At 41.4% G+C, this 26,349-nt stretch overlaps 1 protein-coding gene across 10 annotated transcripts in view; it reads left to right on the top strand.

Annotated features, from left to right (window-relative positions):
- ARHGEF3 (Rho guanine nucleotide exchange factor 3) overlaps positions 1-26,349 on the top strand; it is a 321,899-nt gene that overhangs the window by 237,476 nt on the left and 58,074 nt on the right. Inside the window, exon 1 of one of the 10 annotated variants that reach the window (XM_045832241.1) lies at positions 15,221-15,460. The exons of 7 other annotated variants lie outside the window; for them this stretch is intronic. In XM_045832241.1, the coding sequence (XP_045688197.1) occupies positions 15,365-15,460 (96 nt within the window). In that variant the 5' untranslated portion in view covers positions 15,221-15,364. Of the gene's footprint in view, positions 1-15,220; positions 15,461-26,349 lie in introns of those variants that run through there. 2 more of the 10 variants (XM_045832239.1, XM_045832242.1) reach the window with 2 other exon arrangements.

Raw genomic sequence — 26,349 nt, 5'->3', positions numbered from 1 at the left:
TCCCCTGTTGTTCAACATTGGGATTTCAGGGTAACTTAGTGCAGGGCCTGGAGCCAGCCTGACCCATATTTCTTGCTCTGCCACTTCCTAGTTGTGCCTCTTAGGGACTTACTGGGAGAACCATACTTTCCTCAAAGGGTTCTTTAGAGGAGAATAATGTATCTGAAGCACTTAACATGGTTCCTAAAATTAGCATATTATCTAGATTTAGTAGCTAGTCTATTATTGTTTCTAATTCATCACTATCAAATGACTATGCACTGAAAACGTTTCCTCTTGATAAATTCACAAATGGTAGGAAAACTGTGCCAAAACATTTGCATATTTGTATTGCTCTTGGTACATACTGACATCTCTTGATGTTATACTTTTTACTGTCATCAACAATTCTAGGTGTGCCATTTTCACTATACCCTCACCAGCATTGGAACCTATAATTTTCCAAGTTAGGTAATTTAGTATGTTAAACATGATATCTTATGATCTGCCCACATTAGAGAAGTAGAGAGAATAGTGTAATTAGCACCTCCGCTCACTGAGCCTCCCACAACAACAAGGGTTATCCTTTCCCCAGGCTCACTGCACTGTTTTTAGGGTACTTTAAGCAAACCTGAGTTATCATACCCTTTTACTCGATATTCAGTATACACCTCTACCTGATAGGGACATTTTATTTTTTTACATAACCACCACACCTTATCACACTTACAAGACTACTAAGAATTTCTTAGTATCATTTAATATTCAGTCCAAAGTCAAATTTCCCCAAATTCAAATTTGCCTTTGGACTGCATCTTAGGTGATGTTAGGGAATTCTTGTTAATTTGTCTCGAAGAGGTCCTTGTACAGCTGGCCTGTTGGAATCAGGATTCAAACATACTCCACCCATTTCTTATGGTTGATAGTCTGTAAAACTTCTGTCTCCCTCTCTTTTCTCCCCACACTGTTGATCTATTGTAAAAACCAGGTCATTTGTCATGTGAAATGTTTTCTACTCTGGATTTGGGGGTTACTTTCTCATGGTGTGACCTTACTTTTCCCTTTATCCTCCTATTTTTTGTAAACTGGTAAGTAGATCTGGATGTTTGGTAAGTATTTCCCTAATTTTAATGGGGTATTTGAGGGGACTGCACATCCTTACAGCCCTTTCCTAAGTAGAGCTTACATAGTGGACTGGATACCAATTGTTATTGGCCTCCTCAGACAGTAGGAGAGCAGCACAAAGTTTCAATTGACCATTGAACTATTTGGAAGAAGCTGATCATAGGAACAAGTGATGATATTAGCTGTAATTAGTCATTGCTCTGGAAGTCATTCTTTCTTTGCTCCAGTGCCCTAAGAATGTATCCAGAGGTAGGTGTGGAATGGCCCTGCCCTCCAGGAGTTCTAGATGGGGAGATAATCAGAAAAGTTATGTGACTGTAGAAAGTCAAGTAGTCACAATTTCAAAAGTTGTCACCTGACAAAACATGATTAATGAGTGGTATTGTAGTAGTAAGAGTTGCTAGAACTCAAAGAGTGGAACCTTCTCCTGTGGGCTAGGTTGATTTGGGAAGGCTTCTCAGATGAAAAACTTGGCCTAGGGTAATTAGTAATATTTGAAAAGGCAGAGAAGGAGGAGGGAGGGGCTATTCTGGACTTGAATTCAAAGAGACACAAAACTTTTTAAATGTCAGCCAATCAATCCACTCATGTTGGCGGCCTTCAGTACATGTCTTCTGAATCTTTTTCTCCTTTCCTTCCTTCCTTCCTTCCTTCCTTCCTTCCTTCCTTCCTTCCTTCCTTCCTTCCTTCCTTCCCTTCTTCTTTCTTCTCTCTCTCTCTCTTTCTTCTCTGCCTGTTAACAAATATGCATGGAGAACATATTATGTGCCAGCCTATGTGTGTGTGTGTGTGTGTGTGTGTGTGTGTGGCATGGGAACATAGCCCATGAGGCAACCTGACTTCATGGAAGAGGCATCAGCTAGGAGTCAGATGAACTGAGATTTCTCTGAAATTCTGTTTTTGGAATAAAAGTACAAAAAGAACTCCCTGAAGTTTATTGTCACTCCTGGTATCTCGATATGGAGACTTCAGCTTGTCAGATTATAGCACACTGTTACCTTTCCTGGGAAGAAAAGACTCTGCTGTTTGAATTTTCTTTAAGCCATGTATAAATGTCTTACATTTTTTGGTTCTCTTATTTTCTGTCCTTTCTCCTTTCTGTTTCTGGTGGAAGCACTGTGTCCTTTGAGCTCTAAAGCTAAGCTGGAAACTCATGAAACAATATTTGTCGCTACCCTGGGCAATGATACAATTGAAAATAAGAATAATTTTTTAGCTCCCAGACAGCTCACTTTTGTTCAGATTCCAAACGCGTGGGATGGAGGCAGGAGGAAGGTTTACCTGTGGTTATCCCGCTGGGAGAAGTGTGTTCATTTGCACGAAAAAGAATTAATCTTTAGTTTGGAAATGGCTTATGGTGAAGTAGGTGGCTGGGAACAAAAGAAAGACATTGTTAGCCTTTTTGACATACTCGTACATCTTCTGCAGCAGCTCAGCTTCTATCAATTTGATCCCAGTCTATTCTCCTTTGAAGTCAATTCTATCAGCATCTATTGAGTGCTTGCTATGTGCCATAGTGGTCATTTCAAAAGGAGAGATTTAGCTTTCCTCTTCATTATCTCCACTAGTTCCCTCCCTGCAAAGCATCCCAAATAAGCTCACAAGCTAGGCATGTACAGTGTTGTTGGTATATAAACACAGTTTCAGGAGGAGCCCCTGCTACTTCCCACATGATTCCAGTGAGTGCCCCTCTTCCATTTTCTCTTCCTCTATCACAAAACATTCAGTAGAATTTCAGAATTTTCTAAATGAAAGGGAATTAAGGAGTCACCCAGTTCTGTGTTTACTTGCAAATGTGTTCCACTGCTTCCCCCAACCAGGATATCATGAGAGAGGGTCAGCTCATGTCTTGACTCTTTTATCTCTGACCTCCTGCATATAAAATGTAAGTGGTTAATATTTTACAAGACTTGGATTGAAAAACTGTAATCTGTGACATTCTGTGACATCAAATCAAAACAGGATCCAGGAAGATCAGATGATTTGTCTACAGCTCCCAGGAATCTGTGGGTAAACAGGGACTAAAACCCAAGGCTGCTTGAGCCCACACACATCCTACGTATAAAGCCACTTGCACATGTTGTGGACAAGGATTGCTTCCCTGTGGATCTGGGGCATGCTGAGACCCACAACATTCTATCCTTGGGGAGGGGATACAGCAGTGTGCTTAAGACCATCAGTGTTCCAGGCAAACTGAGTTCTAGGGTGGATTAGTAGCTGTGTGACCTTGAGCACACTACTTAACCTTTCTGAACTCTATGCCCTGATCTGTAAAACAGAGAAACACCCTCTTCAGCAGGCTATGAGGACTCAGTAAAATAATATATGTCATGTGCTTGTTACTGGCCTGTCATGGAGCATTATTTTCTGGCGTTTCAGCACTCACATGTGAACTCCCCAAATCACAATGGTCCCTTTTTGTTCTATCCAAAGTCAACTCAAACCTGTCTGCAATACTCCAGCTTTTGAAAGAGAATGCAATACAGAATTTTGCTCTGGGAACTCTACTTATAGAAATTATTTAAAATATTTGTCTCAGTGCTGTCTTTTGATGGATTGGTTGGTTCCTGGGCTTTAAGGAGATTTTTTTCCACCTCCAGACTTACCTCTCAGCTCTCTTTGGGACCATAATAAACCTAGCTACTGCTTATGAAATTGTTACTATGTGTCAGCCCCTTACTTGGCTTCTCTCTCTCTAATCTTCACCTCCACCCTTTGAAGTAGGTGCTATTATGTGCTAATTGTAGATGAGGGCACTGAGGCTCTGAGAAATTGAGTAACTTGCTTGATTGTTGAGGATAGTTTGATGGTTCTCCCTCATAGGAAGATGGAAGAGCACACTTGTGTGATCTGCATTTGTCTGCATGGAAGAATATATCTACAGTGATTCTAGCATTCGGGATTTACACTTGTCAGGGACCTGAGTGACTATCCAGTCCTGTGTTAACCAGCAGGGGAAACTGTTGAGCAAAGAACTCACAGGATTTGACCAAAGTTGGTGTAGAAGTCCAGGACTAAGATTTGAACCCAGGTGTCCTGACCAGGTTTCATTTGTTGTTTCAATCATATCTAATAGGCTTGAATCATTGACCCTCAGCATCATAGTCTTCAGCATCAGGATACCTGCTAAGTTGCTAATAGCCTGCAAAAATTAATATTCCACTTCATAATTGAAACTGCAGGCTCCGGAAGCAAAGTGCTTTCATTTGAACCCTGCCTCTGCCACTTACCAGCTCTGTGACTTTGGACAAGTTGCTTGAACTCTGTGTGCCTCAGTTTCTCCCTAAACAGAAGTATTCACCTCATTGGATTGTTGTGAGATTACCTGAGATACATCCTATAAAGTCAAAGAAGAGTGTCTGGCAGAGAGCAAACTCTCAGTCAATATTAGCTATGGTCATCATTTTTTGCCAGGCACTTTTCAACACTGGGGATACAACCGTGAACAAGAGAGTCATGATTCTTGCCCGAATAGAGCTTATAGTCAAGTGGGAGACATAGGTGTCAAAGAAAATGAAGCTTATGATTTGTTGGCTAATTCTGTTTCCATTTATTATCTCTGGGACACTGTTTAGAAGTTGCTGCATTGTATCTTTGTCTTTAGTTGTGAGTTTTTAAATGTGTGACATCAATATAAGCATTTTGCACCTGCTGTGTGGCCTGGGTTCACAGAGCTCTCAGTCTTGAGGAGCCCCTGGTGCTCAGCTCATGCCAGCAGCCATCTGTGTGCTGCATTCAGAACAGAACTGGCTGCAGTCCTGCTACTTGGACGTAAGCAGCCTATCTGAAGGGCAGAAAGGAAGTTATGACTGGGGAGAAATCCATAAGGCAGCAAGACTTTGTCACTGAAGGAACAGAAAGCTCTCATTGTCATAACAGGCCTGTAGGAAGAGGACACAGTAGGAACCAAATGCTGTCATACAGATAACACAGGCACCAATAGGCCAAGTACCTATTTTTAAGTGACAGTGTATTTTAGGCCAGTTCCATTCCATTTGTAGTCTAGATGCATTTTCTCTTCAGTGTTTCTTTGTTCATAGTTGATATTACTTCTGTTTCAATCGTGTTTTCTTGGGCATTTAACTTTAAAGAAATCTATATGCTTATGCGTTTCCTAAGAAATGAGGATATTGAGCTGAATTTGCTGTTGAGCCCTTAATAAAATATGACAATACTGAACCTACCCAAAAAAATGGGCTGTCTATACCAAATATGCTGATTTTAATGCTTTCTTCAGAATGCTTTTGTCAGAAATGTTACAATTCCTATTTTCTTTCCTGAAATAAAATAGCATAAAATTGAGACAATACCTCATAGACACTTCAGTCATTGCTGTTTTATAGAATCACAGAAGATAAGCATTTCTGTTTAAATCTCACTTAATAGTTCAAGAAACTGCACTATTAAATTAGTGCAGTTTCACCTCAAAGAGTTTAATTGACTTGTTGAAGTTCTCCCAGCAAATTTAATTTTAGAATCAGGATTAGACCCTATGTCTTCAAATTTAGGTCAGTTCCACTCTTCACTGTGCTGCATCTATTATATATGCCTTATTACATATATGCCCTAATATATAACTGTTATTTACTGATTTAATAGTTAAATGAGTATTTGAAATCATGGAATTAGATTAAAGCATTAACTCCTTTGGAAGCAAGGATGGTGGAAAAGAATCCCCAAATCCTATCTTTTTCTCTAATTTATTGAGACAAAAGGGAGTAGAATGCTTTATATACCAGGAAGGTAATAACAATATAGATTTTGTGTTTACCTTGTACCTAAAATGCTGTGTGTTATCTCAGTAAACAATTAATATGCTTTATCTCATTAAAGCCTTAAAACTCTCATATCCCCACTTTACAGATGATTAAACTGAGGTTAGGCATGGTTAAATAAATTGTCCACAGTGCTATAGATAGCAAGGGGAAAACTTGGTATTTGCATCCAAGCGTCTTATTCTAGAGCTTGTATTCTCCTATGTTCCATAAATGTTTACTTAAGAACCAGGGTGGAAGGGCAATAACTTATTCTTCAGAAATTAATATCACAAGGCAATGTATTTATAATATTTTTCAGTTTACTGGAGCAGTCTGTGGGTTTTTTTTTTTAAATTTTACTTTGTAACTTTGCACCTTCCATATTAAAAGTTTCTTTAGGAAATGAAAATTAATTTGGGGGAAGGAGGCCTCCATTAGTCCTGCTTTCAGCTGGCACAGGTGCTTGGCCTCCTCTGGTCAGGTAAGAAGGAGAATGTTGGCCTCTCTCTGCTGAGCCCATAAACTGGAGGACTGTCTACATTTAGGAATGATGCCAGGTGGGGTAGGGGCAAGGAAGGGAGGAAAGGGATGTGGTATTCGGACCCCATAACTCAGGAAATGTGATGGCACCTAATTTCAGAGTGGTATGAGGCAAGCGCTTAGGAAGAGAATAATGAGCTATTGTTTTGTTGTAGACTTTTTTCTTTAATGGGTGGGTTGTTTTTATAAAGTTTTATGAACAGGAAACTAAAGCAAAATGCTGATCCCTTTGGTTTTTGAGTTCTGCCAGCATCATTTTCATTTTTATTTTTGAGTTATGGTGACAGGCACTTCCTTTAACACTTCTGGGGTTATAGCATATAATAAGACACCCCACTCTGCCTTTCAGAACAACAGCAGAATCCAAGTGAAGAGCTCTAGTTTCAGATCTTCTTGAGAACATCATGAGATAGAATCAGATCCCTCCCTGACCCAGGGAGAAACCAAGGTAGTCTACAGAATGCTTCCCTTTAAAAATATTCTAGAAAATTTGCCCAGCATGTGGAAAACCTGTAGCATGCATTAAAGTGGGTCTTGCTGTGGCATAGAAAATACTGATCTAATTCCCTTCCTTCCTTAAATCATAAAAACCCAGCCTCCCCAGCTATTGTTTGCCCTGGAAGATGACTTCATCTTAAGGAAGGTGGTCCTATCTGTTGTGCGTTTTGGATGCAATGAACCAACATTTCAGGCATCTGGCTGCCAACTTCAGAGATGTTAAAAGCTTTTTGTTTCTGCAGGGCATTTATTCATTGCTTACCTTGTAAAAGTTATGTCTTATTGCATTTTCCTGGCACCAGAGCAACCCTGTACCTACCCATTGCATTTGGTTTTTCTGAAGCCGCAGGCAGCACTGGGTTATTAAAGTTCAAGGAGGAAGCCACGTGATGTTGGCTTTACAATTTTAATTCTCTCATACCTTCTTCTTTCCCTTCCTCCCACTCAAATGACAGATGCTTTTTGCTCACCATGTACAGTGATTAGATCAAAATGAGCTCCCAAAGCATGTAATACTCCAGGTGAGGACACCCAGACAGGGAGACCATGGTCCTCTCTTGGTAGAGTAGCCAGCAGAGCAGTTTCCTTGGATAAAAAGTCCTTGAATTAATTTTTTTTAAGTCCTTGAGTCCACAATTTTACATCAGCCTGGGCACTTTAGATAAGCACCATGTTTAATCTTGCAGAAACAGGCAAAAATCTCCCTTAACCCTTAAAAGTCAGTCCCTCTGGGTCCAACTGAAAAGACCCAAGTTTTGATATAAATAGCACTAGATACGAACATGGCAAGTTGAAAAGAAGCAAAAATTCTAGAGTTTAACCTGGAATCAAAAATCTAGAGAAGGAAAAAGAAGAAAGTGCTTTTGGAGGGAGGAAAAGAGGAGATGAGTATGTAACAAGGTATCTCTGAACAACTACTTGACATGCTTTTGCCACCAGAATTTCAGTCTTCCCAAAAAGTCTACCTTGTTTAGGAATTAGTGTAATTTGCTGGGTGTGTGCAAAAAGCTGGAGGGACCCAAACCTCTCAGGAATATCTGAGAGGGCCACATAGCCTAAAACTGCAAGAGGTGGCTCTCAAAGTGGTTTCAATGCATTTTGGACTCTTCAAGAAAGTAAACATTAGGGACCCAGGTGTACTTTTCAAAATTTCTTTTAACTGCAGTGTTATGCTTATGATTTCTTGGTCCTGTCTCAGAAATTTTTGTTCCTTATTGAAAATATTCTTCTCTAGATTTATGAGATGTTCTTTGATTAGCCCCATTTCAATTTAATTTTCATTTCAACAAATATGGATCATTCTACCAAGTGCCAGCATGATAGAAAGAACTGGAGCCACTGTGGTGAGCAAAATAGAATACAGTTCCTGTGCCTTTGTAGCTTGCTGTTGTTGGGCAATGGAAGCATATCAAATCAGTCATTATGAGCAGAATGAGTACTGGGGAAAGAGAGGTACTCATCAGCGTGGGGGCACAAAGCAAGTGTTCTCCTTGCCTGGGGCTTGAAGGCAGCCTTTGATGAGAAGAATTATCCAGGAAATCATCTGGTGGTTGATCTTGTCATGCCAAAGAACTAAATGATCAAGCAGTGATAAGAGTTGGTAAACCAGAGACTGGTGCTTTTGTTCAGTTTTCTGTTGCTAAGGCACTTGGCTCAGTCAGAATTGTGGACAGGTGACCCTTGTGATTGCTGAGTTTATTTTTGGATGTGAGATGAAAAAAATTTAAACACAGCAGAAACTGCCATAACTCAGCACCCACTTAACCAAAGGGCTCAGTGAACCTGCACCTCCTAACCCCTCTGCAGTGTTTTCAGAGGCTCAAGGAACATTTCAGCTGATCTCTTAAAGCACACAACAGCCGACTTCCACTCCTAATAGATGAGTGAGGCATATGCTTGCTGGGTGTCTGCTTCTGCTCATTGACTCGTTCTATAATTAAGGTTCTCTACACACCCATCCCCCTCCCTTTCTACCAAAGCCCTAGGTCTTTTTCAAGTATGCATCTCTAGCCAACTACCTTCCTCCCATTCTGTAGTGCTACAGTCAATTTTTCAAAAACTTAAATGCAGTTGTGTCCCCTGGCTATGAAGATAAGCATGCTTTTAATTGGAACTCTGGATACCAGATTGTAAATCAAGTTCCAGGAGCCAGAACACATCTCCTGGTGGGTGGCGCAGTTGATAGCTTACTTTAAGTGTGGACTACTGTATTTTTCATCGTATCCCTGATGCACCCATACATATATAGCAGGCTCTCTAGCACATAGTAGTTCTCAGTGCTGGATGAGCAAATCAGCAGCTCCCATGGCCATTCTGGATTTTGATGCTACAGCCATTGAGCTAATTACCCCCAGACACCTCTGACTTGAGGAACTGTGATCAAAGTATTTCTGAAGGAGGGACCCAGGTTCATATTGGGCTTGCTGATAATTCTAACCCAAATTTCTGGAGTATACTACTAAAGATTACAATTCTATGGACCCAAGGTAGAGCCCGGGGATATGGATTTGATAAGTTTCTCAATTGATTTCATTGCAGATAGTCTCTGGAATTACTGTCCCTGAATTCCAAGAAGTCATGTTTCTATAAGTGTGTGTTTTAAAGTCCCAGCCAAATGGATAAACACTGCTATATTTCACTGTTATGCATACCTCCCCCACATTTTAACTTTTCTGGAATTGGGATGTACAATTGATCATGTGCTGTAATTTAATTGGCAGCATTTTTTTCTTCCCTAGTAGCACATAAAATAATAGCACATATTATAGTCTTTGGCGTCTTAGGTTTGATGAAATGTGGTCTTTGATTGCTGAGTTTGTAGTTGATAGCATTTCACTATCCAAAGCTAGAGTTTTAGATTCTAATTTCTCCTTGCAATTGTTAGGCTTTAAAAAAAAAAGCCTACATAATGCATACTTTAGCTGTAGTATAAGGGGAATAAATAATTTTGACATATAACAAGTTTGTTGAATTCTTAATAAAAAAATATGACTCTCTAACAAATGCAGACTATCCATAAAGTTCAAAGACCCTCTAGTAGTGTACAAGAAGTATTGTTGGGGCTGACTTAGATTCTCTAAGCAAAACAAGCCTGTCAATAATAATAAACAGCTAATCAGGATTCTTATTAAAAAATCTGAAGTAAAGACAGGTTTCTGACTGCACATACTGTGCAGCCAGAAATGGTGTATGTATCAAAAAAATGGTAAATTGAACACTTTGGGTTTTTTATTTCATCACTGAGATTACATTTCTGCCCCCCAAAACAATTAAATATGGTGGTAAAAGTTGTCTTGGGAAAGACCAAGCTTTGAAACATTTCTTCTTTAAGTAATGTCTTTCACTGAAACTTTCATTTTTAGTGGTCTTTTTGAGTACATTTTTATATCTAAAGCAGTTTAAAATACTTTTCTGTTCCCCACCCCATTTTACTCCCATATTCTTCTTTATTCTCCTTTCCTTTTCACATTTTATGAAATCTGTCATTCAGTTAAGGGTCAAGTTTGGGCATCAGGGAAAGATTCTAGGCATGTCAATATTCTGGGGCTTCTTGGAACTCAACTATTTTTTTTCTTTGCTCAACCATGCTTAAGCTAACATTTGACCTCAATCAATGACCAAGGCCTAAAGTGAAAATATCCTTGAGATCAAAACTAACAGTCTTCTGGCTCTGATGCCATAAAGAGAGAGCTCTATTCTCTCTTTAATGGTTTTTCAACAGTAGCATTGTTGGCATTTTGAACCTGTTAATTCTTTGTTGTAGAGAGCTGTCCTGTGCATTATAGGATGTTTAACAGCAACCTGGGCTTTTCCCCATGAAATGCCACTAGCACCCTCCTCCAGTGACAAGGAAAAGGCTATCCAGACATTGCCAAATGTCACCTCAGGAGTTAAAATCATCCCCAGCTGAGAATCACTGCTGTAATGAACTAGAGCAAGAGAATGCACCTGCCTGTGGCATATCAGAGTAAGACAGATATTCATTCTCTTTTATCCCCCCAACATAACATCTTGATTATTTTTGCATTATAGTTAATAATCCTCAGGATCAGCTCAGTCCTGGGAGAAAGGGGAAAATTCTGTCAAGTAACTGGTTTTTCAGACTTGTTTTAGAAAATGAAATCTTTAATAAGAGAATGCAAGAATGAGGCCTTCCCACTTTAGAATATCTAGGGATGTATTTTCATAAATCAGTCCTGGAGCCAGTAGACATATCCCTAGGCAGAGGGAGGTACGATTTTCAGATATCATCAGTGCTTCATTTGTGTCATTTTTACCTGTCTGACAGTAAACCATAGTCCCAGTCTCTCAGAATTCACTGCCAGAACTTCTCCAGGCTTTTAAATCCCCTCTCCCATCAAAATTGAAGTTGCAAATAGAAGAGGGAGCTGGGCTATTAACAGGTAATGTTGCCCAAATGGGAGAGGGGGAGGTGTTGGTACACATGTGTGTCCAACATGTATCTGCATGACCATTTCAGACTAGCAGGGACAGAAGAGATAGCTCCAGATGCCAAGGAAGCAGGCATGCATCTGAAGGCGAGGCTCTAGAGGATCAGCCAGTGTTACTTGAGCTTCTTCTGCAAATGCACACCTCCCTGCAGAGGTTGCAGTTCAACGGCCATGTTTTAAAGTCAACCATGTTCCTTGAGCAGGTGTGTATTACACACCTTCTTAGCATAGAGGTTCAGGAATGGGTGGAGGAGAGGAGGTAGAAAATGTAGCTAATCGAGCACTTGATCTGGAGTAAACATTCTTACCTCTCTGATGAATGAATGAACAAATCAATGAATGAATGAGGCTTTAGTAAAAAGAACACATAAATTCTAGTAGTAAGTATAATACTGACAGGACAAAACATTGTCCCATTGGCTGAGAAGATTGTCACAACTTCTGTAACTTCTGAAGTTTTCACCACATGCTGGGCCTGTTCTGCTCACAGTCATGCAGTGGATTTGAGGAACTGACTGATGGTCTTCCAGCCATGCCTGACTCTCTGCTCATCTAAAAGGAGCTAATAATCGGTGGTGGGCTTCTGTGTGAAGACCCACCACTCCACCAGCAGCACAAATGAGCCCCGCTCTACCCAGGCGAGAACACAGGCCTTGCTCTTGGCAAAGGTCCTGGAAATGCAGAACAGACTTCTTTATTTCAGTCTCCAGGCTTCTGGGTAGCAGGGAACACTTCCTGGCTGTGAAGCGTTTTATAGGATTATAACGCGTTGTGCCGAAGGCAAGTTCTGAAAGCCACTTTGTGCTCTTGCTTTGAGTGAAGCTGACTGTTAGGGCAGTGTTGTTCCTAAGCTCATAAACACACACACCACAGGATGGGGAATGTGGGCTCCTGGGGCCCACTCAGCTAGTCAGCATTGCAGAGTTGGGCCAGTTTCCATCTACTGTGACACCAGCCTCAGGGATGTGCTTGAGAACCCGTCTGTAGAACAGCCTGCTTTCTGACAAAGTCTTTGGTTACAGACACCCCTGGTTGGAATCCTAGGAAGATTGCCCAACCCCAAATCTAGAGGCAGCAAATCACATACTGGAAAGGTTCTGAAGTCAGGATATAAGGTGGAAATTGCATGGGATCAAAAACACTCTTGAAAATCCTTTAACTGTCTTAAGGAAAGGACCACATATGTGGTTTGTGTATACCCAAAATTGCCAGCTTCAATTTACAGGACTTACTGTACAAAAAAAAAAAAATGAGTGTATTAAACACCAAAGTTCTATTCATGGTGGAGACATCATGTTATGAGAAGCTCGGAAGCATCGGACCTCATGAGGAAACTCCAGATTCCCACCTTTCGCACTCATTTGGGGGCTTATGTTTGTTTTGTTTTGTTTGCAGCACTATTTCAATTGTTAATGGTCATTAGCTATAAATCAATATCTCTTCTTTCTGCACCCCTCCCGGCATGTATGGTAGAAAAGATGTAACTTTGCACATATGTTGTGTGGCCGTGTATACTGATTGGTTTTTCTGGATCCAAATCTTTTAAGGAGGGGCAAATAAAAGTGTTTAAAAGAAAGTGAATATGGAAGGATTCTCATCAACCAACATGACTATTCTTTGCTCTACGATAGCTGTACTTAAACTTGAGGTTAAAGTACCCTCCCTTCTTTAGGGTTAGTTTATTCCTAAACTGGACTTACAGTGTGTCAGACTTCCTGCTTGGCCCTGAGGATCCTGTAGTGAGTAGTCTAGTCCTAGGGCTGTTATAGTTTTCTGGGGTCACTCTTTTCTTCACCAAGTGCTGGAACTATACCTCCCAACTGGAGGACAAGGGCCAGCAAGCTCCACCAGGGATCAAAGCCCATCCATGAAGGTATGCTGCTGGCAGAATCCTCTAGATGGGATGGTGGGCCAGTGAGAGTCAGAAGATCAAGGAGAGAATGAGGAGAAGCTGCAGGTGCTTCAGCTCATATTCTTGGCAACAAGGGGAGCCTTAAGTGAGGAATCTCACTGCCTCCTGGCCCTGCTTTGGCTGCAGATGTAACTAGGGGCTGCTTTGGTTGGGTGCCCTTAGAGATGGGGTTCCCTTCACTCCTCCCACCAAGCTTGGCCATGGCCAAGCTTGTGGGGAACACCTGGGTAAGCACCCCATTGGCACAGCTCAGGCTAAAAGGACAAAGTTGGGTTCAGGAACACAGGTAGGAGAAATCAGTGGTCCTGAGGCATTCTTTTCCCATCCCAAAACTCTTCTTCCACCACGTCCTTATCACTACTTTACAGTCCATATCTGAGAGAGAAATCTCAGGAACTCTTTTCAGTTTCAGTTGGAACCCACTCATTCAGAAGCCTGCCTCCTTCACATTTGTGGCAGTAGTGAGGCTGGCAAAACTAGGCCAGATTCTCCCTGCTTCTGAAGGCAGCTTGTCTACACTAAGTGGGTAGGGAAGTGGGTGAATTTAGTGCCAGGGTGTGGGTTTGGTACCCAAGATGAAGGAGTCGTGTATCATGAGGTTTCCAGTCTGGAAGGTAGGAATTGCCGCATTCTGGCTTCAGTTGGAAGCAGAGAACACTAAAACAGGGACTAGATATTTCCATTCCCACTACCTCTTGCATACGGAAGAAGTCGAAACAAAAGACATCATCTCCCCAAACCACCACCCATTGTGGCCATGACTTTGATAAGGAAGGGGAAAAAATTCAACAGTGCAGTCTACAAAATAACTTTTGAGGTAATGGTCATTTTAATATTTAAAAACTAATTTCTAATTTCCCAAGTAACACAGGGATGTATTTTCTTGTGAAAAAAACATTTAAGAACATTAGGTATAAATGTAAAGTTTCCTTTGTCTGTTATCTTTAATCTGTTAATGCCAGATACCCTCTGGCACTGATTGCCTCCCCTCAGCCCCAAGAGCTCATAGTACGATTTTGCTGTGGATCCTTCTGGTTGGTTTTCAATGGTATTTACCTACATGTCTGCTTCTATAGAAAAGATAAGGTATGCTTTTGTAGATGCATTTTTAACACAAATGGTATTACACTGTGCTTACTCTGTAATTATTTTTTAACTGAACCTCAATACATTAGAGATCTTTCCACTTTAAACCCATATACCCATCTTTTTTTTTTTTTTTACTGATGTTGAATAGTGTTCCATAATGAGGAGAGTTTATTTAAATATTCCCTATTGATGAATATTAGTCATTTTCAGTTGTGGTTTCCTTTTTACTGCCCGGATAGGGCTGCAACAAATGATCATGTAATTGCCCATTGGGCATTTGCAATGTGTTTTTCCCAGTAAGGTGAGGTGGAGCCGGGTCATTGATTGCCCTGAGCTGCAGGCAGCCTCTTATCAGCCTCTTCATATCTGAGGAAAGGGCTTAGCGGAACTCATGGAAGTAGTGGAAATGCTTTGTGTCCCGATTGTGGAGGCAGTCACGAGTGTTTACATTTGTCAACACTCAACTAACTGTACTCTTAAAATGGGCGCATTTTACTGTTTGTAGATTCTGTTCTAATGGCGTTCATTTAAAAGTGTGTATGAGGGAAGACTAGGAGTGAAGCACGGTGGGCTTTCAATGCTGCCTGCCCCCGCCCCCGCCCCCGCCTCCGCCTGTTTCCCTCCACCCGGCTCTTTCCCCTGCCTCCTCTCTTCCGCTGCTTCTTCCACCCTGCGGAGTGCCGGGGTCCAGCGCAGCCGCCCCAGGGCCCGGAGGCTGGCGATCACACTTCTCCGCCCTCAACCGCCTGAGGAGTTTCCGCGAGGCGGCACCTGGGCGCTCCCGAGACGCGTCTCCCGCCCTCGGCCCCCGCCCCAGGTGGGCGTGCCTGACCGTGGCTCCGCCCCCTTCTGTTGGAGCGCGGAGGCTGGGTACCTTCAGGCTAGAAGCCGACTGTCAGTCTTCAGGTCGCGCCGCCGCCCGCACCGTGGAGCTGGGGTCCCCTTTTGCCTGGGAGTTTTGTGGTCGAATCGGGTCAGCAGTGACATCCCAAAGGGCAGGCCCGGCAGCCGCCATGGTGGCCAAGGATTACCCCTTCTACCTCACAGGCAAGAGGGCGAACTGCAGCCTGGAGGTATCCCCCGCCAGCAGTCCGGCCAAGGACGCCGAGGTAGGGACCTCCACCTGGACTTTGTCGGTCCGTCTGTCTTCTCTCCCTGTGTTACTGTTTCTCTTTCCACCTCTCACTCGGTGTGCTCGCTCGCGCTCTCTCTCTCTCTGTCTCTGTCTCTGTCTCTCTCTCTCTCTCTGTCTCTCTGTCTCTCTCTCTCTCACACACACACACACACACACACACACACACACACCCTGTGTCTCCCAGTCTCCATCTCTCATTCTCTGTCTCCCTTCCTACCCTCTTTTGTGCATCAAGGGTGAACCACCTTCTCTCTGTCCCTGCCCCTCTTCCTCTTAGCCAGAGAGCAGCAGCCTCTTGCCCCTGCACTCCCCCCGCCCCCCTTTGCATCCTGCAAGGCTCTCAGACTGTCAGTCTTCCGTGTTGACACTGTAGAGGGATCTTCTGTATCAGCAGGCTCAGTCAGCAGGAAAGAGCTACCCTTTAAGTGTCCCTTTCCTCTTTCCTGGGTTAGGGGAGCAGGGGCTGGTTCTTGGGGACCCTTCAGGATACATCACCTGTTAGACTTGACCTTGCAACTAGCTGTTTGGCAACAAAGGTATGGCACTTCTGCTCATCACCCGTGGCCAGTGGGGTCATTCAGCTAGGGGTTTGTAGGCGAAATAATAATTTGAGTGCCTCCCACATTGATCCTGAAAATGAATTAAACTCCTGGGACAAGTGCAAAGCTGTCTTGGAACATTAAAAATATCTCTTTCTGGGAACTTTCCTGTGCATTGAGGGTGATGTGAGGGAGTCCTCCTGGCTTGCGTTTAGTTAGATTTTCCTCCTGTGTTATATATTCCTGCCAAAGAGCTCACTGGCCTTAAAGGTTGGGTTCAGCTGGAGGAGAAAGTGTCCCTCTATTTTTTTTTTTTTTAGGGTTTAAGCAATACGATTGCTTTCACTGCAGCTTTGCTGTGGTCAGACTACAATGGAACCCACAGGACCTAGCTCATCATTGTTGTTCATGTGTGTGTCCGGGAGATCGCCACTCTCCCCAGCCATGGCCTGGGGAAAGTATCTGGACTTGCCACAGAATTCTTCAGGATTCTGCCCACCCGGGCATCCTTGGGTCTGCTTAGCTGTGTGGGTTCACTGAATTATGTATATTTGGAAGGACAATATGAAAGATTCATTGCCTCTAACAAGAACTGCTCCAAGCTAACAAAATTCCAGTCTCCAGTTGTAATCAGCTTTCTGTAAACTGAGCACAACCCCATATCCCAACTCAGCTGTATATCTTCACAAAGAGTTTTTGTTCCCAGCAGCTGTGGAAGTATTATGGCCCTAGTGGTGTTTGGAGTCTTAAGTTTTGACAGGACAGCACCTGCAAGGATTCAGGTTGTTCAGGCTTGGAATGGATATAAAGGTTTTTCGATGGGAACTTCATAGTTTAATGAATGTGGGAGCAGTGAAGCTAGTGCCAAACTCCTTTTGGAGGGAAGTAAGGCATAACCCAGTTTAATTAATAAATTGAATTGGGTTAAAGAAAATAATAGTGAAAATAGCTCTGGGCTCTGACTAGTACCTTCTTGCTCTCACTTAGTCCTGTGTTTTTGAGTAGTTTGGTGAAAGACTTTAAGTAAAACTCATCTGCTTAGTTCTTTCATATTCTTATACTACTTCAAATATAAATATATCTGTGTATCACAGGTGTGATGAAATATATCACCAAATATTAAATACTAATTTTCTTCATGCTAGCTGGGTCCAGATTATATAATGTAACATTTTCATTTTATGAAGATGTTCTGGTGTGGAAGTAAGGATGGGGGAGGAACTATTTATTTTGAAACTGGTGTATTTTTGGGGGGTACTGCCATTGAGGATATTTTTGTGTTTAAATCTAAGTAGAGGCATCTCTTATGCTGTATATACCTTGAGACAGAGGTGTCCAGTCCAGTATGTTTCCCAGCTTCATTGATTTGGCTTATCACTTCCTGACAATGATGATAGACCAAGTTGGAAAGAGAAACCTAAGTGAGTTCAGGGGCTAGTTTTCTGGTTTTCATTATCAGTACACAAGACAGCTTACCCTTGTAGGGCTCACTTCTCCATAGGCAGTTAACTAAAATATATTTTCTACCAGCAGGTGTCACCAGTATTTGTGTTTAAAAACCAGCATACCCTAGTCGGCTTTTGAAAACATGATTATATAGTTGTTTATATAGTAGATATTGACTGTCAGTTCCTATGAAAGTAATTTTTAAGATTAATTATTTTCTTTGCAGAAAGAATGTGGTTATAATAAAAAGAAAACCTGTCCAATCTAAAATCCTTTTTGGCCTACAAAGGCAATTACAGCAAAGTACTTGTGTTTAAAAGGAACAATTAGTGGCTTTTCCTTCTGCATTTGCTATCTGGAGGACAGTGGGCACAGAGCTGTATGGGCAAGTGCCTTCTAGTGTTTGTTTTTGTCGTTGCAGTCAGCATGCTAGGGAAGGCCACTTAGGGAAAGGCCTTCCCTAAGGGGTGGATGTCATTGATGTGCTTTTGTTACAATGCTTTTGAGTAAAAATGTCCAACAATAAGCATTCTCTTAAAAGCAAATCATTAACAAAATTTCTACTCAAGATTTAAGTGCTTTGTCATTTTTAAATTTCAATGATTATTTCCAGTGCAAGAAAAGGTGTTATTTTGAAATTTTATTTTCCTTAAAATACCGACTTTAAACAAAAATACTCTATATGGATTATGATATAAATATAATACTGCTTCTTAATCCAGTATTTTTTATGAAATGGGTGTATGAGTTGGCTTGCAAATGTTCAATTTTAATACCAATAACCAGCTAGATCCTTCCAGCTCTAATCATTAACTGTGAAATCTAAGGAGCTTAGTACATGGCTCTAGACTTTCACAGGGAAATGTGGCATCATGTGAGCATCACTAAGCTTATTTCTTCTGATTATTGATGCAGCTTTGCTCAATTTATCTCTGTTTTTATATTCATTGGGTGCTTTCTTCTCATGCCAGGAGGGACCTGTCCTTTTAGCATCTTAGATACTCTGAACACCTGATGAAGTCACTAAAAGGAAAGCTGTTAGTGCTCACAAATAACACCGATTGTGAGTTAAAATCACTGTTTCCCCATGGTAAGGTTTTCCCTTAAATAAAGAAGGCTCAATTGAGTAGATATGCTGGCCAAGGATGCTGGAGCCTGGTGTAAGATCTTAAGTGTTTAGGGTCCATTTCATTTTTAATGAAAATGCAAAGAGGTATTTCTGTTGTTTTCTTTCTGAGACTATATATGACAATTTGATAGACAGCTTACTTTGGGTTTTAAGATTCACTATCTCAGATATCAGTCAGGATTAAACTGGATTTAATTAGTGGTTATTTTATAGTTATTGTCTTTGTCTCTTTGTCTTTTATATATTCTGATTTTTGACTCAGCCAGTAGCTTTGTGTGGCCTTTGGAATGACATCTATTAGGAAATGATGGAGCTCTGGTCCTTCTCCAATACCACATCTAGTGTCTCACTTGAGACCCAACCATGTTGCAAGGTTAATATAAAGCACATATTATTCTTTCTATGAATAAAGACACTGAGGGGAGGTGAGTTGCAGAAAGCCTCAAAGAAAAGCAACATCTGAACTAAGATCCAATGCCAGGTTCCCTGATGGATTTAGTCCAGTGTTTAATACCTGTGTACCTAGTGGCATCTGAGGGTATTTATCTCTGTGAAGAAAAAAAAGTGGAAGAAGGGATGTAAAACTTAATAGACATGTAAAATGCTCACAAATATTTTCTTTTAAATGTATAATCTTGAGTACTGTATGTAACTGAGAAGGTACCTTTAAGCTTTAGTTCTAAAGAGCAAAGTGAACTCTATCCCTCTGCCGTAATTTATGCCCCAGTCCACACGTGTATTTGAAAATTGTATGCACCTGGGACTGTATTCCTTGCATGCCAGCTGGAGAGCTAAAAGGGTCAGCTGGTTTCCAGTAACTTACACATTTCTTGGAATCTGTATCAAATAGTGTTGAACTGACAGTATGTGCAACCAACTGCATAGAAATAGTTCCAAGGAATTATTGCATTTAGAATTGTGGGATTTCTTCAAACAACTAAATAAATAGACTCCGTGAGTCATGTAACTTCACATCTTGCTGGGTGAAGAGCCACATGGAGTTACCTGGGTAAAGGCCATACCTTGCTGATAGGATCTGGTTATGGTCATCCAGCCACTATTCTGAGTCTTGTTTAGGTGGAAAAATATCTTGGAGGCTTGGGCCTCCAGGATGCACAGGAGCTAGAAATAGGTTTATTAGAAGAAAATATGCTCCTCTAATAAACCTATTACTTTACACACGTACATTTGAGGTGGCTCAGGGCATCGACTCTGGAATAAGACTACCTGAGTTCTGATGCCACCTCTACCACCTGCTAGTGGTGTGGACTTGGACAAGTTACTGTGCCTCTCTAAGCCCCTGTTTCCTCAGTGGAAAACTACAGATAAATAGTTCTGTCTCCTACAACTGTAGTGGGGATCAGTGAGGTAACTCATGTACAGTGCCTAGCACAATGCTTGACACATAGTAAGTGCCCAATAAATATCATCAAGACCTCTGCATCTGAAAAAGATTCCTAAAACAATTTTAAGAATCATGATCACCACCTTGTTTTCCTGGTGCTGCTTTAAGCACAGCAGTGCATTAGGGGGCCTCACTGTAGGTTTTCTAATCATCCTCACATCAATTCTCTGAGATTGGTATTAATATAATGGCCCCCTTTTGTAGAAGAAACTTAGGCTCAGAGCTTGGTAAGTGGCCTTTCCAGGATGGCTGAGCTATTAAGTAGGTGGAGGAGCCAATACTTACACCCTAGTTTGACCCTGAAGTCTGTACTTTCCCAACCACATCACATTGCCTCTAAAGGACTAAATCACTGTTCTTCTTACCACATAACATATGAAGGATGAACCCTCCCACTGGAGCAAATTGCCTCATGGTTAGAGGCCAGTTTGTCCTTGGTGACTGGGTGAGACTTCACCATTAGTCAATGCTTCTGGCTGGGACCCACAGGAGTGAGGTTTGCAAGCCTCTGTTGGGGAGGGTTTCGGTAACTTCCGTTTTCTGTTTCTCAAGAGCAAGGAGCTGGTCTTTGGCAGAATTCTGTGTGCTCAGCTCTGTGGAGGTGACACAGTTAGTTCTGCAATTAGTCATTTTGCTTATCTACAGTAACCACCAACCTTCCAAGTAAACCAATAACTGGAAGGCCCCGAGTGCCATCTGGGTTTTTGTAAATTGTGTCATTTTCTCAAGACACTCTGTGAGCGCCTATAAAACCCTGGACCAGTGCCACTGTTTTCATAACAACTGAATGAAAAGAAATTACTGATTGTATCCTAATTTCACAGAGCCCTGTGCACATATAACTGTTATTAATGGTGTGTGTGTACCTGAAAAAGCAACTTCATTTGTGATATATGCATGCAGTTGCCTTCCATAATTTGTCAGCACTGCTGAGAGGTGCAGGTCACACACAAAATGAGGAAATTGCTGCAATTGTATTACCATTTATTCTTGTTGCATTGGCTGGTACACCATCAGGAGTAAAGGGCAGTGGTTTCTGATACCTTCCATTTTTTTATGAATTGACACAAGTTATTAGCTTCGAAGAAACTGTCACAAACTAATCAAGAATGGCTTCTGATCCTTTGGCTAGAATAGGACTGGGTCTTTGTAAGTCTAGAAACATCTTCTATGTTTGGGCCACTGTGTCCTTTTGCGAGAAGGCAGCTCAATTATTACTAAAGGTCAGTTAGTTGAAGCTGAACCAGAAACCTTATGGTAAACTCACTGGATGGTTTTTTTTTCTGGCTCTTAAGATGAGGAGGAAAGGATTAACAAAACAGGCTTTTTTCCGGGGATTTATGAAACAAGCAAACAAAACTAGCCTCCAGGAAATGACCTAGGGTCATTGTGTTAGAGGACCTCAGAGTAGGAAAGGGCTGTTGAGAATATGGAGCCCAGTTTTCCTCCACTGCTGGATCCGTGCAATCTTAAACACCTGCAGGGACAGAGAGCTCATTACCTCTAAGGCTGTACGTTCTGTCTTTGTTCAGTGTGGATCATGAGAAAATTTCTTCTTAGTTATATTGTTGCTTTCTGGAGCTGAATATTACATAGTAATGCTTTCTCATGGGTTATACTCTTAAATATCTGAACACCGTTGTCTCTCCCTCCCCATCAACTCTGCACGCACACGCAGTCTTTCTCCCTCCATCCCTCCCTCCTTCTCTTTCTCCCTCTCCTTCTACCTCTCCTCTCCCTCTCCCTCTTTCTCTTCCCCTAGGTGCTTGTCTTTTCCTGGCTAGATTCCTGGTTCCTCTAACACAGGGGTGTCAAACTCATTTTCATTGGGGGCCACATTAGCCTCGTGGTTGCCTTCAAAAGGCCAAATGTAATTTTAGGATGGTATAAATGTAACTACCTCTTAACTGTTAAGGAGCTCGGCACTGCTCAGCACTGCTGCTGGGTAGAAACAAGATGCCAGGCAGGATGAAACAAGGTGGAAGGCCGGATTCGGCCTGCTGGCCTTGTGTTTGCCACCTGTGCTCTAACATTTCCAAATGAAACATACTATCCAACCTCTTTTTCTTCCTTGCTTATTTCTACTGGACATCTCCAGTGTTCCTGGAATTCTTGTGTATTGATCAGCCCAAAGACACTGTACGGTAGTGTATCAGCAATAAGGTTTTTTTTATGCTTAAAATGCTTCCTTACACAAGAGAAGTAGGCTAGTACATTGAAAAGATTTTTGAAATAAAGATAACAGATGAAAGATTAATATATTGGTTACATAAATAATTTATACAGATGTAAAAGAACACTCCAAGATGTCCCATGACAAATGTGCAGTTCACACACAGGAACTACCAAAATGGCATTATTTAAAATGTTCACTCTAACAGCTATTATAGAAATGAAAAAGGCAAATAATAATAAGATGCTATTTCATGATTAATTGATGTCATAAATATTTTAAATAAATGATAAAACCCAATTCCGGGGGTGTTGCAAGGAAATAGCACACTTCTGTGTGGAATGAGGGAACTTGTCAGTGCATATTAAAAAACAAAAAAAGGTTCAAATCTTTGGACACAGCATTCCATTTCGGGTGGGAGGGGGAGCTTTTTGTACAATGTAGTTCATAAGGACATCATTTGCAATGATGCTCACGTTTTATGTTTGTTTATTTTATAGGTTTCAAAGGCACTTATTTTTTTTTTGCCTCACCTGGGTATACTTATCCTCATTTTAAAGAGGCTAGAAAAAATAAATAAATTGGAAATAAAGGGGAGGCTACTAACAGTCAAAGAGGTTTAGTGGTTTTCCCAGGATTACACAGCTGGCAATGGCAGAGCTAACACTTGAAGTCCAGTTGTCTGATTCCAGTCCAGCATCCTTTCCTACTTATTTATACCAGCCAGAAAAGCCAACAACCTCTCTGACCTATAATGAAGGAATGGCTCCATGTACCAAGGCCTCTGGCACAAGAGTCAGAGGCATCATTTTAGCCATCACACACTAGCAAACAGGTCTACCTGGAAAAAATGAAGAGGAACAAAGTTGAGCTAATTATACACATGATGCAACCAATTTAAATATACATGTATGAACATGAGATGTAGAGAAGTGGGAGAGGGGATATTTCAATCAGAGTACACCCCCTTCCTTTCTGATTGTGCTAAGTTTTCATCCATAGAAATGCCACCCAGTGTTCAAACAGTGGTCGGTTATTATCACATGCATTATCTCCTTTGAACCTTACACTAGCTGAGGGAGCTGAGCAAGGCAAAGTCTGTCCCCTTTGCTGTCAACTGAAGAAACAGAGATTCAGAGAGATAGGAGGCAGGTGCAATGTTGGTCTCTCCTTGCCGAGCCTTAACTTCTTGGCATGCTCCAATGTTGGCTTAAGCCACTCCTGTTTCTGAATGAGGTCAGTTGTAAACACTGTTTTGGGGATGTTCAAAGTGAACCCCATTAAACATATTCAAAACACCAAACACAGTGGTCTTGCCTTGGAGCCAGTGGACAGATGGGCCCTTCCGCTGGCCTACACTCCAGCAGATCCAAGTGCAAGGTCTTCATATTTGATGTAAAAATCCCTGTTAGAGTTAACAAAAAGCCCACAAAGAATGGGTAGACCCAAACTTCTGTACCTGTACATGACATCCCTTAAAACCATGTCTTACTGAGCTCTGCAGATCTAATTTGCAGCAGAGGTGATATTTAAATGGTAAGGAAAAACAAAACATTTCCCTGAGGGTACTGTTTCCCTAGATATCACTAGAAGTTTGCAACCTGACTCAATTAAATAAAACTGAGATCCTGTGTTAGGACCTTGAAAAAATAAAGTGAAATGTTTAGCAGGTGCCACAAATTGTGGAAGAAGCCACAGAAGGGAAAAGGGAACAATGGCCAAGGGGGCTAAGTGATAAGACATCCCTTTGTGTGCTTTTTGGCCCTGACACAAGGCCAGTGCAAGCTCTCTGCTCAAGTGTGTTATCTTATATTGAAATGTTTCATAATCCACACTTGATGCAGGCAGGTCAAGAACAACCCCAAGCAAAAACAGAGAGGTTTATTAAAGCCCAGTGGTGAAGACTGTTCTTATTTTTCACTTCACACTGGTGGGGAGGGAGTGTGGGTGGCTAATCAATATCCTGTTAGGTTTTGGCAGTTTGGTTCATTTTCACACAGTGTCAGCCATCCTCTTTGCTGGTTGGTGATTGCTTTGAGTGCTTCTGGGTGTGGCCTTGCAGGAGGGTCTGAAACTGCTGTGAAGAAGGAAATAGACTGGAGGAGAAAAAATTAATGCTAGCTTAAGTGTCAACCACAGACACATGGTGAAGAGTCACCTCCTTCCACCTCAACTGTTTGATAGTGCCTTATGGGAGAGCTTTGAAGGAGGGAGCAGCATTAAAGACACCTGGTTTTCTCCTCTTATCTCTGAATGCTTTATGTCCAGCCTTCAAGGCTAGGCAAGTGAGCTTTTGTTCTGTCTCAACATGGAATGAGGGGAGCTCACTTTGGAGGAGTCTTAAATGCTCATCTGAGTTTCTTTTGCAGCATATATTTCTAAGCTGATTCTTACAAGAGTTTCCCTACTAGCTGGGGACTGGGCACAAGTAGGCTCAGCTTCTTGGAACCTCAGAGTCTTTGTTTCTGGAATGACTCAACTGGGTTAGATAATCATTTCCCAGAAGGTGGGTTGCACACCACTTGTGATAGCTCAGGTGATACTGGACAAGGTGATACAGAGATAAGACACAAAATAATTTTTAATTACTTTTTCAAGTTTCTACCAATCCTTTCTGATTATGTCAAGGAGAAACTCTCAGTTTGCAGCTAGTATATCTTTACTTATTTTTATTATATTATATGTTTATATTTTCTTGCTTTAAAAAGATTTTATTTATTTATTTATTTTTAGAGAAAGGAGAAGAAACAAAGGGAGAGAAACATCAATGTGAGAGAGAGACAGGAATCGTTTGTCTCTCCTACACAAACAACCTTTCACTTCTCTGAAGACACTCAACCAACTAAGCCACACTGGTCAGGGCAACAGGTGTATCATTAACAACTCTCTATCTCTTGCTAATTTTCCTTTTTAACAAAGTGCAGGCTTCAGGGTCTGAAGCGTCAGGCAGGCAGGAGTACCTAAGAAGAATTTAACGATAGGGTTCATTTTTAAAAGTTAGTTTCTATTTATGCCAAGAGATAGTGATTTTCCATTTAAGGCAGTGATATTGTTTATTTTTACAACTTTACTTAAGTAAAATATAAGTAATCTAAGAAAACATTAAGTATATAATAGTGCAGGTTATATGTACATTTTGCCAAAAATTGTCATGATGGTACCAACAGTTTAGAAACAGTGTCTTAGGAGTGTTCTGAGGTCATTCTAGACTGAGAACTCTGCAGCAATAAGTTCCCAAGTTTGGGCACAGCCACTTAGAGACTAAACTTGAAATTCGGACTTTGATCATATATATGACTGAGATTCACATATTAGAGATTTTTCATTTTTTAAAAAAATTTATTTGTTTTTAGAGAGGGGGGAAGGGAAGGAGAAAGAGAGAGGAAAAAACATTGATGTGAGAGGGAAACATCAATCGGTTGCCTCTCTTCACGCACCCCAAGTGGGGACAGAACCTGCAACCCAGGCATGTGCCCTGACTGGGAATCTAACCACTGACCTTTTGTTTTGCTGGACAACACCCAACCAACTGAGCCATGCCAGTTAAAGCTAAAGATTTTTAAATAGATAAAAACTGGCCATAAAGTGTTGTAGAAAATTATTCTGGACTAAATGTTGGTCAATTAAAAAAAATAAAACTGGATTTCTGTTCTAAAAACAAAAGTCTTTTTCTTTTCAAAGCTTCGAAGGTAGTTCCAAAGTTCCAGCTGAAATCATTGAACTGCCTTCTTTCTTTTGCCCTTTACCCTTAGGGAAGGATTGCGCAACACTGCATTTTAACTTGGGGCAGACATAGAGTGTAGTGGTTAAGAACTTAGATTTGAGGGTCAGACTGAGCTGTGTTTGAATCCCAGTTTGGCCACTTGTGAGCCAAGACACCCTGGACCAGTGAGTGATTCATCCTCTAAGCCTGTTTCCTTATCTGTAAAATGAGAACTTCTGAGGGACTCCTAGAGATGAAATGGGCATGCAGAGGGCTCCCACAGACCAAGTGTCCCAAAGCTCACTAGGAGCAGCAGCACCTATTTTGCACGTGTATCAGTTGAGTGGAAGCCGTGGATGATCATCCCTTTCAAGTTGTCTGCTGGAAGGTCATTCTTTCCTTTTAGGAAACACCCACCCAGTTTCCCAGGGATTTGAATTGACACTGGGTGTTATTTTTTTTAAAAAC

Source organism: Phyllostomus hastatus, unplaced genomic scaffold, assembly GCF_019186645.2.
Source record: "Phyllostomus hastatus isolate PE091 unplaced genomic scaffold, TTU_PhHast_1.1 phas_contig_16, whole genome shotgun sequence".
NCBI classification, from domain to species: Eukaryota; Metazoa; Chordata; class Mammalia; order Chiroptera; family Phyllostomidae; genus Phyllostomus; species Phyllostomus hastatus.
This window is presented reverse-complemented; position numbering and strand designations above follow the sequence as displayed.